The sequence below is a fragment of the Podarcis tiliguerta genome, assembly GCF_965153285.1.
Source record: "Podarcis tiliguerta genome assembly, chromosome: 13".
Taxonomy (NCBI): Eukaryota; Metazoa; Chordata; class Lepidosauria; order Squamata; family Lacertidae; genus Podarcis; species Podarcis tiliguerta.
In genome coordinates this window covers 51,166,270-51,178,716 of record NC_139546.1, presented here as the reverse complement: position 1 = coordinate 51,178,716, position 12,447 = coordinate 51,166,270, and the positions used below count along the sequence as shown (strand labels likewise).

General features: G+C 49.1%; 1 protein-coding gene and 1 long non-coding RNA gene across 4 annotated transcripts in view; both read left to right on the top strand.

Moving 5' to 3' along the window:
- LOC310663273 overlaps window positions 1-12,447 on the top strand; it is a 297,785-nt gene that overhangs the window by 256,928 nt on the left and 28,410 nt on the right. The window lies entirely within an intron of this gene.
- PLSCR3 (phospholipid scramblase 3) overlaps window positions 1-12,447 on the top strand; it is a 33,431-nt gene that overhangs the window by 8,896 nt on the left and 12,088 nt on the right. For all 3 annotated transcript variants that reach the window (XM_083410707.1, XM_083410708.1, XM_083410706.1), the window contains one exon: window positions 10,172-10,449. In XM_083410707.1, coding sequence (XP_083266833.1) covers window positions 10,172-10,449 — 278 coding nt within the window. The remainder of the gene's footprint in view (window positions 1-10,171; window positions 10,450-12,447) is intronic.

Sequence of the window (12,447 nt, the reverse complement as noted above, 5' to 3'; positions counted from 1 at the left end):
CTGAAGGGGCGCTGAGCAGAGAGGGGGAGAAATATTTTTTTCCCTGTTCTCCCTTTCCTATGGTCCGGTGTGTCCTATAGAGCGAAAAATACAGTAATGTGTAAGGCGGTGACGTCTTGCGTTCCAAAATGGGACCAGATGAGGGGTGGACTAGATGTCCTTTGGAGGGCCCCTTCCAACTCAAACCAAAAATCACCTCTGAGTCTGCAGTCTTGGCTGCTTCAAGGAGCGTCAAGGTTGCCAAATGCTGATCCCAACAATATGCAAATGGCATGTTCTCTCTCCTCGCCTGTCTTAATCGCCTTTGCCCTTTCGCTCTTTATGCCAATCCTGCGACAGTCTTTGTACAGTGGCACCTTGGTGCTCAAACTTAACCCATTCTGGAAGTCCGTTCCAAAACCAAGGCACTCAATTACCCATAGAAAGTCACGCAAAACAAATTAATCCACTCCAGACATTTAAAAACAACTTTCTAAAACAGCAATTTAACATGAATTTTGCTATCTAATGAGACCGTTGCTCCATAAAATGAAAGCAAGAATCAATGGACTGTACTAGAAAATAAATAAGACAGTATTGTAGATGATAAAATAATAATAATAATAATAAAAATTCCTTCCCTGCGCTGATGATAGTCATTGTTTGGATGGGGGGCTTTTATCCATTTCCGCAGTCTCACAATCAATCCGCTGAATGTTGGAAGATTCGGGGCAGAGGAAATAAAGTTCAGGCAGATGGAACTATGGAACTCCCTGCCACAGGAGACAGCAATGTCTACCAACTAGGATGGCTATAAAAGAGAATTAAATCAATTCATGGAGGAGGAAACATCTATCGATGGCTACCAGCCAGGATGGCTATATTCTGTCTCTGCAGTTGGAGACTGTAAATGCTTCCGAAAGCCGGTTGCTAGAAACCTCAGGAGGCGAGAGCGGGTCTTGTGTTCGAATCCTGATTGCGGGTTTCCCAGAAGAGGCATCTGCTTGGCCCCCCGGGGGACCTGAATGCTGGGCTGGCTGGCCTGATCCAGGAAACTGTTCTCACGTTCAGCGGGCGAGGAAGAGAAAAGAAAAGAGGGATTTGGAGAGGAACCAGAGAGGCGGAACTTGAGATTCCTGTCTTTGCTGCAGACATGGGCATCGGGGCATGAAAAGAGGCGCCGCTGCAGCCCCACCCAAGTCAGCTGCGATGTTCGCCACCCCTTTCCCTGGGGCACAGCAAGGCCTATTGTGACGGGGCATAGCTGGAATGCAGTTGGGCAGGATTTGGGCGCAGGGGGGCTGCGTCACCGTCTGCTCCCCCCCCCCCACGGCTATTTTAACTTACCTGAGACGCCTGCAAGTCGCCTTCTCAGTGCCGGATTTTGGTATAAGCTAAACAAGCTATAGTTTAGAGCCCCCCTCTCTTTGGGGCCCCCAAAAAAATTTAAAGGGGGGGGACCCTGGATGTACATTTCCAAAATGTCAGATAAAAAGCAAATGAACTACCGTATTTTTTGCTCTATAAGACTCGCTTTTTCCCTCCTAAAGAGTAAGGGGGAATGTGTGTGCGTCTTATGGAACGAATGCAGGCTGCGCAGCTATCCCAGAAGCCAGAACAGCAAGAGGGATTCCTGCTTTCACTGCGCAGCAATCCCTCTTGCTGTTCTGGCTTCTGAGATTCAGAATATTTTTTTTCTTGTTTTCCTCCTCCAAAAACTAGGAGCGTCTTGTGGTCTGGTGCGTCTTATAGAGCGAAAAATACGGTATAAGCCTACCTACAGCAACACTGTTTTGTGTTGTGTTGGCTCCTAGATGTAAGTAATGGGCCCCGCCTGCTCTCCTGCTCCCTAAAATATCACTGGTTTGCTCCTTTCTATATATAGGGTAGGGACGCGGGAGGCGCTGTGGGTTAAGCCACAGAGCCTAGGACTTGCCGATCAGGCGGTTCGAATCCCCACAGCGGGGTGAGCTCCCGTTGCTCAAGCCCTGCTCCTGCCAACCTAGCAGTTCGAAAGCACGTCAAAGTGCAAGTAGATAAATAGGTACCACTCCGGCGGGAAGGTAAATAGCGTTTCCGTGCGCTGCTCTGGTTCGCCAGAAGCGGCTTAGTCCTGCTGGCCACATGACCCGGGAGCTGTACGCCGGCTCCCTCGGCCAATAAAGCGAGATGAGCGCCGCAACCCCAGAGTTGTTCGCGACTAGACTTAACTGTCAGGGGTCCCTTTACCTTTACCTAAACCCTGGAAGTACATTTCAAAAATGTAAGATATAAAACAAATCAAATAAAACCTACATGCAGCAACAGTGTTTTGTGTTGTGTAGGCTCCTAGGAAGTAAGTCATGGGCCCCGCCTGCTCCCTAAAATATCCCTGGTTTGCTCCTTTCTATATATAGGGTGCCGACATTCTGCATGGACTGGTTGCCTGGCAACATGGGCAAATGGCTTGAGATAACTACAGTGGTGCCCCGCAAGACGAATGCCTCGCAAGACGGAAAACCCGCAAGACGAAAGGGTTTTCCGTCTGCAGAGGCGCTTCGCAGGACGAATTTCCCTATGGGCTTGCTTCGCAAGACGAAAAATGACGGGAAAAAATCGATTTATTTTTTTTGCTCCAAAACCCCTTATTCTGAATCGCTAAGCTGCTAAAAGCATTTTAGCAGCAAAACCGCTAATCACCCCCTAAAAAGCCGTTTTTAAGCCAATAGCGCTAATAGCGCTACTCCGTCAATGGGCTTGCTTCGCAAGATGAAAAAACCGCAAGACGAAAAGACTCCCGGAACGGATTCTTTTCGTCTTGCGAGGCACCACTGTATGAGGTCCATCAATGACCATCTAGCATATATTCAACACAAAAAACAGCGACAATTTGTTGTTGACAAAGGACAGCTGGACATATAAAGGGCCCCATTACCTTCAGTAGCTTAGGGCATGGGTAGGCAGACTAAGGCCTGGGGGCCAGATCCGGCCCAATCGCCTTCTAAATCCGGCCCGTGGATGGTCCGGGAATCAGCGTGTTTTTACATGAGTAGTGTTGTGACGTGGGGTTTGTGATTTCAGCTCTCTTGACATAATCTGCTGGAGACAGTTCTCTAGTAACACTTCTTTATTACAGCAAACAAGACTGAAGACTGAGGAGGGGAAAGCTACATTTATAGGGACAGGGGACTAGCTAGAAAGGATACATTTTGGAGGGAACAATATCAGGCAATCACAGTCCTGCCTTTTGGAGGAAACCAATAAGACAGAGGATCCAAATACAGCAGTTTAAATGAACCAATAGTAGCTGTACCCCCTGAAACCAAAAGGCAGTTACTTTACCCTAATGCAAATATAGACAATAATAATACAGATATAAAATCCTTTGACTCAATACACAACACCCCTCCCCCCCTAGTGAGCACAGCAGACGTAATCTCTCAGGTACTGTGGGGTCCTACAACTTCTACTTGATCTCCTGACAACAGGCGTTGCCGGTTCTGGATTGGGTGTTACCTGTGGTAGAGGGGCTGCTATAGGGGTTTCCTCAGGAACAGATGGAGTCCCAGACATCTCAGGGTTCCCTACCTGTACCTCGTCATCATGAGGACTAGCAGACCCTGGTTCATTTGCTGAAGCCCCTGGTGACTGCACCTCTGGGCCATTTTCACTCTGGTCTTGCAGCTCTGCGTCGTTAGCCAGGGATGAATTATCTGACTCCTCCCTGCTGAGCGCCCGGCGCCTCAGCTGATCTATATGTCTCTTCCAAACTTGCCCATTTTCCAAGGTTACATAATAGGACACAGGTCCACTAGCCCGGGTGACCACACCAGCCACCCACCGCGAACCTCGTGAATAGTTCCTCACCCAGACCAGATCTTCAGGGGCGAGATACCTTGTTGTGTCAGTCTCAGCCTGGGGGGTTGCTCTTGAATTATGGTTTGGCATTTTATCCGGGTGGACATAATCCAGCACCGTTACCAGTCTTCTACCCAAGAGCAGCTCAGCTGGCGACTTGCCCGTCGCAGTACACGGCGTCGCATGCTGCAAAAATAACATTCGCGCGATGCGAGCTGACCAGTTACCCTCCATTAAGCGCGCAATGGATTCTTTGGCTGTTCTTACCATGCGCTCAGCCTGCCCATTGGAGGATGGGTGAAAGGGCGCGGATGTGACCCCTCTTATGAAGTTATCAGCCAAGAATGCCCTGAATTCTTGGGATACAAAAGCTGCCCCATTATCTGATACAATGGTCTCAGGTAACCCGTGGGTTGCAAACAGCTGCCTCAACACCTTGATTACGGCAGCTGATGCCATGCTAGGGACCATCGCCACTTCTAACCATTTGGAATATGCATCGACGACAACCAAAAAGACCTTCCCCTGGAATGGCCCAGCAAAATCTAAGTGCAGCCGGCTCCAGGGAGATCTGGACTGCTCCCACCAGTGAACTGGTGCTCTGGCCACTTCTGGCCGCACCTCTTGGCATGCCTTACATGTTCGTACCCATTGTTCTATGTTCTGGTCCATTCCAGGCCACCACACATAACATCGGGCTAGCGACTTCATCCTGACCATTCCCGGGTGTCCCATGTGAAGCGTCTCAAGCACCCTGTTTCTCAGTGGTGCTGGGATGATCACCCTATCTCCCCACAGGAGACAACCCTTATGCATGGACAACTCGTGCTGCCTTGTCGCATAAGGCCTGAATTTGTCTTCATGCGGACCACCTGGCCACCCCCTCCCCACCCAAGTGAGCACACGGGAGAGAACAGCATCTTTCCTCGTTTTCTCAGCTATATCAGTAGCCGTTACAGGAGCCCCCGGAAGTGTTTCCAGCATCATTATGTGCTCCGCTGGAGCGGGATCCTCATTGCTCCCGCCAGGAAGGGGCAATCGACTCAGCGCATCAGCGTGGCACAACCGTTTCCCCGGCACATGGGTCAAGGTGTACTGGAACCCGTTCAGGAATATAGACCAACGCAACATTCTGGGGGAGAGAATTTGTGGCGTTTGTTTGTTCGGGTTGAACAACCCTAACAGTGGTTTGTGGTCCGTTTCAATGGAGAAATGGCGACCGTACACATAATCATGGAACTTTTTGATTCCTGCCACAATTGCAAGCGCCTCTTTGTCAATTTGAGCATAGTTGCGCTCCGTGGGCGACAACGTACGGGAATAGAAAGAGATGGGCTTTTCCGACCCATCCAGTTCCCTATGACTCAGCACCGCCCCCAGGCCGTATTGAGAGGCATCACATGCCAGGACCAGCGGCTTTGACTCATCATAATGAGCAAGGACGCTCCCGCTACTCAGCATTCTTCGCAAGGAGTCAAAAGCCTTCTGCTGCCCCTGCCCCCATCGCCACACATTCTTTTTCTGCAACAGTCTATGTAATGGTTCAGCTACCGAAGCTTTATGGGGTAAGAACGAATGATAAAAGTTAATAAGTCCCAGGAATGACTGCAACTCCGTCTTGTTCTGTGGTCGTGGTGCCTCGATGATGGCCTTAATCTTAGCATCTGTGGGGTGGATGCCTGATGCATCAATTTTAAACCCCAAGAAATCCACAGCTGGCACCCCAAAACTGCATTTTTCCTTTTTCAGTTGCAACCCCACCTCCTTGAACTTGAGCAACACTGCACGGACACGCGCAACCAGTTCCTGTGGGTCTTTTCCAGCAATCAAAACGTCATCAAAAAATGGCAAGACCCCCGGCAGACCTCTTAACAGGCGTTCCATGAGCCCTTGAAAAATCCCTGGGGCCACACAAACTCCAAATTGTAATCTGTTAACTCTGAACGCCCCTTTATGTGTGACAATAGTCTGTGCTTCCGCTGATTGTGGGGTTACTGGCAGCTGTTGGTAGGCTTGTGCCAGGTCAATTTTGGCAAACACCTTGCCCCCAGCCAGTTTAGCCAACAGATGTGATACGACTGGAATGGGGTATGAGTTTCCCCTGAGTGCCTTATTGATAGTACATTTGTAATCTGCACAGATCCTGACTTCCCCATTTGCTTTAAGGGGCGTGACGATTGGAGTCTCCCACTTAGCAGAGTCCACGGGTGAGAGAACTCCCTGCTTGACCAATTTATCCAGCTCTGCTTCGATCTTGGGTTGCAGTGCAAATGGCACTCGCCTTGGTTTGAGTCGGATTGGGGCCACCCCAGGGTCCAACTCGAAGTCAACTGGGGGCCCTTTATAACAACCCAGTTTTCCATTAAAGAGACCAGCAAACTCTTTGCATAATGCCTCGCTCATCTCAGGGCAGGTTTGGATTGAATTAAGCCCTGATATACTCAGTCCCAGGGCGGGGAACCAGTCAGTGCCCAGGAGACTGGGGCGACTGCCCTTCGCAATCACCAGTTTGAGTACAGCCTGTTTGTCCCGGAACTGAACTCTCACGGCACACATTCCCATAACATGGATGCGGCCCGCTGAGTATGACTGCAAGGTTGCCGGGAAGGGCTCCAGAGGGGGCAACTTACCCCTGGGGAAGAATGTCCTCGCGGTCTGGTCCGACACGATAGTGAATCCAGATCCGGAGTCCACCTCCATGTCGCACTGCTGACCCTCAATCTTCACCTTGACGTGTGCCTTGCCTTGCGCTGGGAACTGCACGACCCTCCCGTTGATCTCCGTTACATAGTGGCAGTCCTTTAGAAAATGGGTTGCTGTGGGCGGTCTGCGATGCTCCAGTCTAGGTGTTCCTGTCGCTCCCAACGCCGCCGATCTACAGACCCTGGCGATGTGACCTGTCTTCCCGCACGTCCGGCACATAGCATCCCGGAAACGACAACTCTTCCGCTCATGGTTTCCGCCACAACCTGGACACCTGCCTCGGTGATCTTTGTGCACTGTGCAGGCCTGACGCACTGACTCGACCCCACGGACTGGGCTCTGGCTCGGAGTAGCCTCTAGCTCGTCCATGGCATGCGCAACTTCTATCTGTGGCTTAGGGGCCTTGCGACTGGCATCAAGCTCCTCTCTTTCATAATTCTCCGTGGCGGTGGCCTCCTTCAAGGCTGAAGCAAGGGTAACCTCTTCTTTAGCCACGATGCGTCTTCTGGCTTTCTTGCTGCTCAGACCACCGATAAACCGATCCAGGAGAGTCTCTTCCAGATTTTGGAAGTCGCAGTGCTGAGCGAGCTTCCGCAGTTCAGCTAGAAATGCAGATACAGACTCCCCAGCACGCTGCTGCCTCTCATGAAACTCCATCCGCCGGGCCATCTTGGTCTCAGTAGGCGCCAAATGGCTTGTTAGGCAGGCAAGAATATCTTTGAGAGATGTCTCACTTAGCTTCGCTGGAGCAAGCAATGCCTTGGCCAGCTTGAAGGTCTCAGGCCCACAGTAGCTCAGGAATGTGGCCCTTCTTTTGCTGGCATCGGTGATCCCTTGAGCCACTGCGAAGAACTCGAAGCGTTCGACGTAGTCTTCCCACGTGTGGGGCTCTGATGGCTGGAAGGGCTCCAATACCCTTGGACTCTCCATTGTCCTGTGGCAGGGTCGTCTTCTCAGCTGGCCAGTGAGTCTTGTTCTTAGCTGCAATCCGGACTCTGAGGCAGGGCTGCGTTTAACCGCTCCTCAGCATTCCGGATCCCACCTTCGTCGCCAGTTGTTGTGACGTGGGGTTTGTGATTTCAGCTCTCTTGACATAATCTGCTGGAGACAGTTCTCTAGTAACACTTCTTTATTACAGCAAACAAGACTGAAGACTGAGGAGGGGAAAGCTACATTTATAGGGACAGGGGACTAGCTAGAAAGGATACATTTTGGAGGGAACAATATCAGGCAATCACAGTCCTGCCTTTTGGAGGAAACCAATAAGACAGAGGATCCAAATACAGCAGTTTAAATGAACCAATAGTAGCTGTACCCCCTGAAACCAAAAGGCAGTTACTTTACCCTAATGCAAATATAGACAATAATAATACAGATATAAAATCCTTTGACTCAATACACAACAAGTAGAATGTGTCCTTTTATTTAAAATGCATCTCTGGGTTATTTGTGGGGCAAATGAATTCATTCTCCCCCCCCTCCAAATATAGTCCGGCCCCCCACAAGGTCTGAGGGACAGTGGACCGGCCCCCTGCAAAAAAAAGTTTGCTGACCCCTGGCTTAAGGCCTCATCATACCTAAATCCGGCCCTGGGCAGGTGCCCCCACTGGACTTTGCCCTCCAGCCCAAAATAGCTGCCCAAAGAACACGCAATAGCATCCTGAACGCTCCTTTTTATTAAAGAAAAATATTTTAAGCTCATGACCTGTTCTCACTTCCTCCCTGGCCGTGACTCCTCCCTGCTTTCCATTTGCAATTTCCTTTTTCTTTGTTTCCAGCTTTCTCCTCCCTGCCATTTCTGTGTATTTCCTCCTCCTAACACGCGTCAACTCCTCCGATCGCTCTTTCAGAAGCTCCTGCAAAACCTTTCCTTTTGCCCCCTCCCCAGCTCAGCTCCCTGGAACTGGAACCCCCAGTTTCTGCTAGGAATTTGCAAGCCGTTTAAAGACCTTTTAAAAAAAATAAGGGGAAACGAAAAATTCGCAGAAGTGTGCTTTCAAGTTCTCCATAAATTATCTGGGGAATTCTAAAGCTTGCCCCTTTTTTGTGGCTTCTCAGGTTGACCCTAATAAAGGTATTACCCAACTGTGGAGCTTAGAATATTCTTCTTATAGAGGCAGCTATGGTTTGCTTTTTATAATATGCATCTTTCTTAAGGAATATTTATTTTTGGTTGGTTTAAGGGGGACACTGAGGTGCTTTGCTTTTGTGATTTTTTTACAACTCTCCATTTTTCCCATTCTGTATTTCTTTCTTTTTATATAATTTTTATTAAATTTTCTGTTTTACAATTTAAAGATATCAGTGACTTCCCTTCTCTTTCCATGGTTCATTTTACCCATCACAAATCCCTGCGTATTTGACAAAAACTATATCATTCAGTATTCCATTATTGCATCCATCAAAACATATTTAGACTGTTGAATTTATCTTAATGCTGCCGGCGTTTTCAGCTGTACACAATTATTTCCCATATATTCAATAAATGTTTTCCAATCTTCTTTAAATGTATGTTCTTCTTGTTCTCATATTCTATACGTTAGGTCCGCAAGCTGCGCATATTCCGTCAGTTTAAGTTGCCGTTCTTCTTTGGCTGGGACCTCGCTCGTTTTCCATTTTGGAGCTAACAAAACACGGGCCGCAGTAGTGGCGTACATAAATAACCTTTAATAATAATGTTTATTGAATATATGGGGGGAGATTGTGTAGATTTGAAAACTCTGGCAGCGTCAAGATAAATCCAGCAGTGTAAATAAGTTTTGGTGGAAGTAATAATGGAAGACGGAATGGTTTAGTTTTTTTGTAAAATATGCAGGGATTTGTGGTTTGCAAAATGAACCATGGAAAGAGAAGAAGAGAAGAGGTTTTGGGGTCACAGAGGTTTTAAAGCAGGGGATCCTTTAAGCTGCAATTTCCGTGTCGCAGTGGGTTGCGCTAGGGGTGGCCAAGTCCCAAGAGACTGTGATCTACTCACAGAGTTAAAAACTGGCAGTGATCTATTCCCCATTTTGGAATCCAGGAAGTAAAGACCTGTTTTTTAGGGGTTCAAGTCAAAGTTGTTGAGATTTTTTTACCGCGTTTCTTTGGGGTGCAGGGCAAAAATTTTGTGCTTTTTTTTTAGGGGGGGGGCCAAAGTTGTAGAGCTTTTTGGGGAGCCAGTGATCCACCAGTGATCCACCACAGACGTCCAGTGATCTACCTGTAGATCACGCTCTACCTGTTGGACGTGGGTGATCGCTTCCTGGGCCACGCTTCTGGGATTCCTAGCTGAAAGGCTATAACTGTTTTATAATTCTTACTAAATTCTCTGTTTTACAAATTAGAATGTTCATTTAAACCAGGCTTCCTCAACCTCTGCCCTCCAGATGTTTTGAGACTACAATTCCCACCATCCCTGACCACTGGTCCTGCTAGCTAGGGATCATGGGAGTTGCAGTCCCAAAACATCTGGAGGGCTGAGGTTGAGGAAGCCTGGTTTAAACAAATATCCTAATTTGAGAAACAGAAAATTTAATAAGAATTATAAAACAACAACAATGTAACATTTGTTTCTTAAAGGCACAGTAATGTTTATTTTTTTAAAGGATTTGTTGGTGTAGATGAGTTTTAAACAATCTCTCTCTCTCTCTCTCTCTCTCCCCCCATCCCATAGGGTACCACGTTCCACAGCCCGGATATCCCACTGCATCTCCCCCATACCCCATACACCAACCTCACCCTGTCCCCACGGCGCCGAGCCCAGGGTTCAACGTCTATCCAGCCGGCAGCCCTCCAGCGGGGCAAATAATTCCCCCCCAGCCGCCGCCTCGTGCCTTTCGGGATCACGCCGCGACGCCCCACCACCACCAAGCTCCGGACCCCCACGCGGGCATCACTCCCTACCTGCCCGTGGCCAGCACCATCCCTCCCGGCCTTGAGTACCTGGCGCAGGTAAGGGTCCGTATCCCGGCCGTCGGGCCGCGTGCTTATCCCGGCGTTCACCCTTCGGCTTCCCCGGCCAAAAGGATCTCAAGCAGCTTGACAGGGACGGCACACACCCTCCTTCTGCTTCGTGCGCCTTTAACCTGTGGAACTACCCGCCACAGGAGGCAAGGACGGCTTTGAAATAGGATGGGACAAATTCATGGAGGTGGAGGAGAGGGCTATCGGTGCCTAAACTCAGGTCTCCGTGGTCCCAGGCAGAGATGGAAGGGTCATCTAGTCCAACTCAATTTTTTTCTCGAACCCACGACCCCGAGATTACTTTTGCTTTCAAACCTTTTTATTGGCATCACATCCAAAACGAATCAATACAGAATCACCACTTCCCCAGTGGCGCAAAACATTTGCTAAAAGAAAAAAGGAGGCAGAGCAGTCTATCATCACATCTCTTCGTTCTCCAGGGAGGTCAGACGTCTGCAGTGTATTTCGACGACAAAAAACCATGTAGAGATATTTGGCCACTAACTTGGTGAACTCCTGATCATTCCCCAGTAATAGAAAATTACCTCCGACTCTGGTTTACATTTGGGGATGCAGAGTTGATCTAGAAATTGCTGGCAGAGATCAGCGTATCGTCTGTGTTAGAATGCTTTACACAGGCGCAGGTTAATTCTGTGTCCAGGGAGCTGTCTGCCAGCTCCATCTGGTACACAGGATGAGACCCTCCCTGCCCACAGGCTGTCTGGCCAGAGTGGTGCATGCTCTAGTTATCTCCCGCTTGGACTACTGCCATGCGCTCTACGTGGGGCTACCTTTGAAGGTGACCCGGAAACTACAACTAATCCAGAATGCGGCAGCTAGACTGCTGACTGGGGGCGGCCGCCGAGACCACATAACACTGGTCCCGAAAGACCTACACTGGCTCCCAGGACGTTTCCAAGCACAATTCAAAGTGTTGGTGTTGACCTTGAAAGCCCTAAACGGCCTCAAAGGCCCAGTAGACCTGAAGGAGCGTCTCCACCCCCATCATTCAGCCCGGACACTGAGGTCCAGCTCCGAGGGCCTTCTGGCGGTTCCCTCCCTGCGAGTTGCCAAGTTACAGGGAACCAGGCAGAGGGCCTTCTCGGTGGTGGCGCCCGCCCTGTGGAACACCCTCCCAGCAGATGTCAAGGAAATAAGCGGCTATCCTATCTTCAAAAGACACCTGAAGGCAGTTTTTAATATTTAATGCTGTATTGTTTTTAACACTCAATTGGGAGCCGCCCAGAGTGGCTGGGGAAGCTCAGCCAGATGGGCAGGGTATAAATATATTATTATTATTATTATTATTATTATTATTATTATTATTATTATTACACGTGACTGTCAGGCATAGAGAAAATGAGACAGGGATGCTTGTGGGATGGATCAGAAATCATGTCAATGACCCGAACCCAGTCAAAGCGATGCTTTCACCGCTGACACAGCGGCTCGCTTCATTTATCATAATTCCTCATAGCAATCCTACATGACCACTATACAAACAGGTCACACCTGCTCTTGAAGGTGGAGGCTCAGGTGTGGCCCCTGTTGAAAGCTGCCAGGTGAGGTAGGCTGAGCTGAACCATGTCTCTAAATCGGGGAGTGTCCGGGTTCAGAAATGACAAGGGAGTCCATCTTTTCAGGCTTAGAAATCCCATATATTTAAATCGCTAGGATACCTCTTTAAACAGACACGGCTTCCCCCGTTAAATTCTGGGAGCTATAGTTTCGTTGGACCAAAGACATCACTTTGCCAACAAAGGTCCGTATAGTTAAAGCCGTGGTTTTCCCGGTAGTGATGTATGGAAGTGAGAGCTGGACCATAAAGAAGGCTGATCGCCGAAGAATGGATGCTTTTGAATTCTGGTGCTGGAGGAGACTCTTGAGAGTCCCATGGACTGCAAGAAGATCCAGCCTCTCCATTCTGAAGGAAATCAGCCCTGAGTGCTCACTGGAAGGACAGATCCTGAAGCTGAGGCTCCAAGA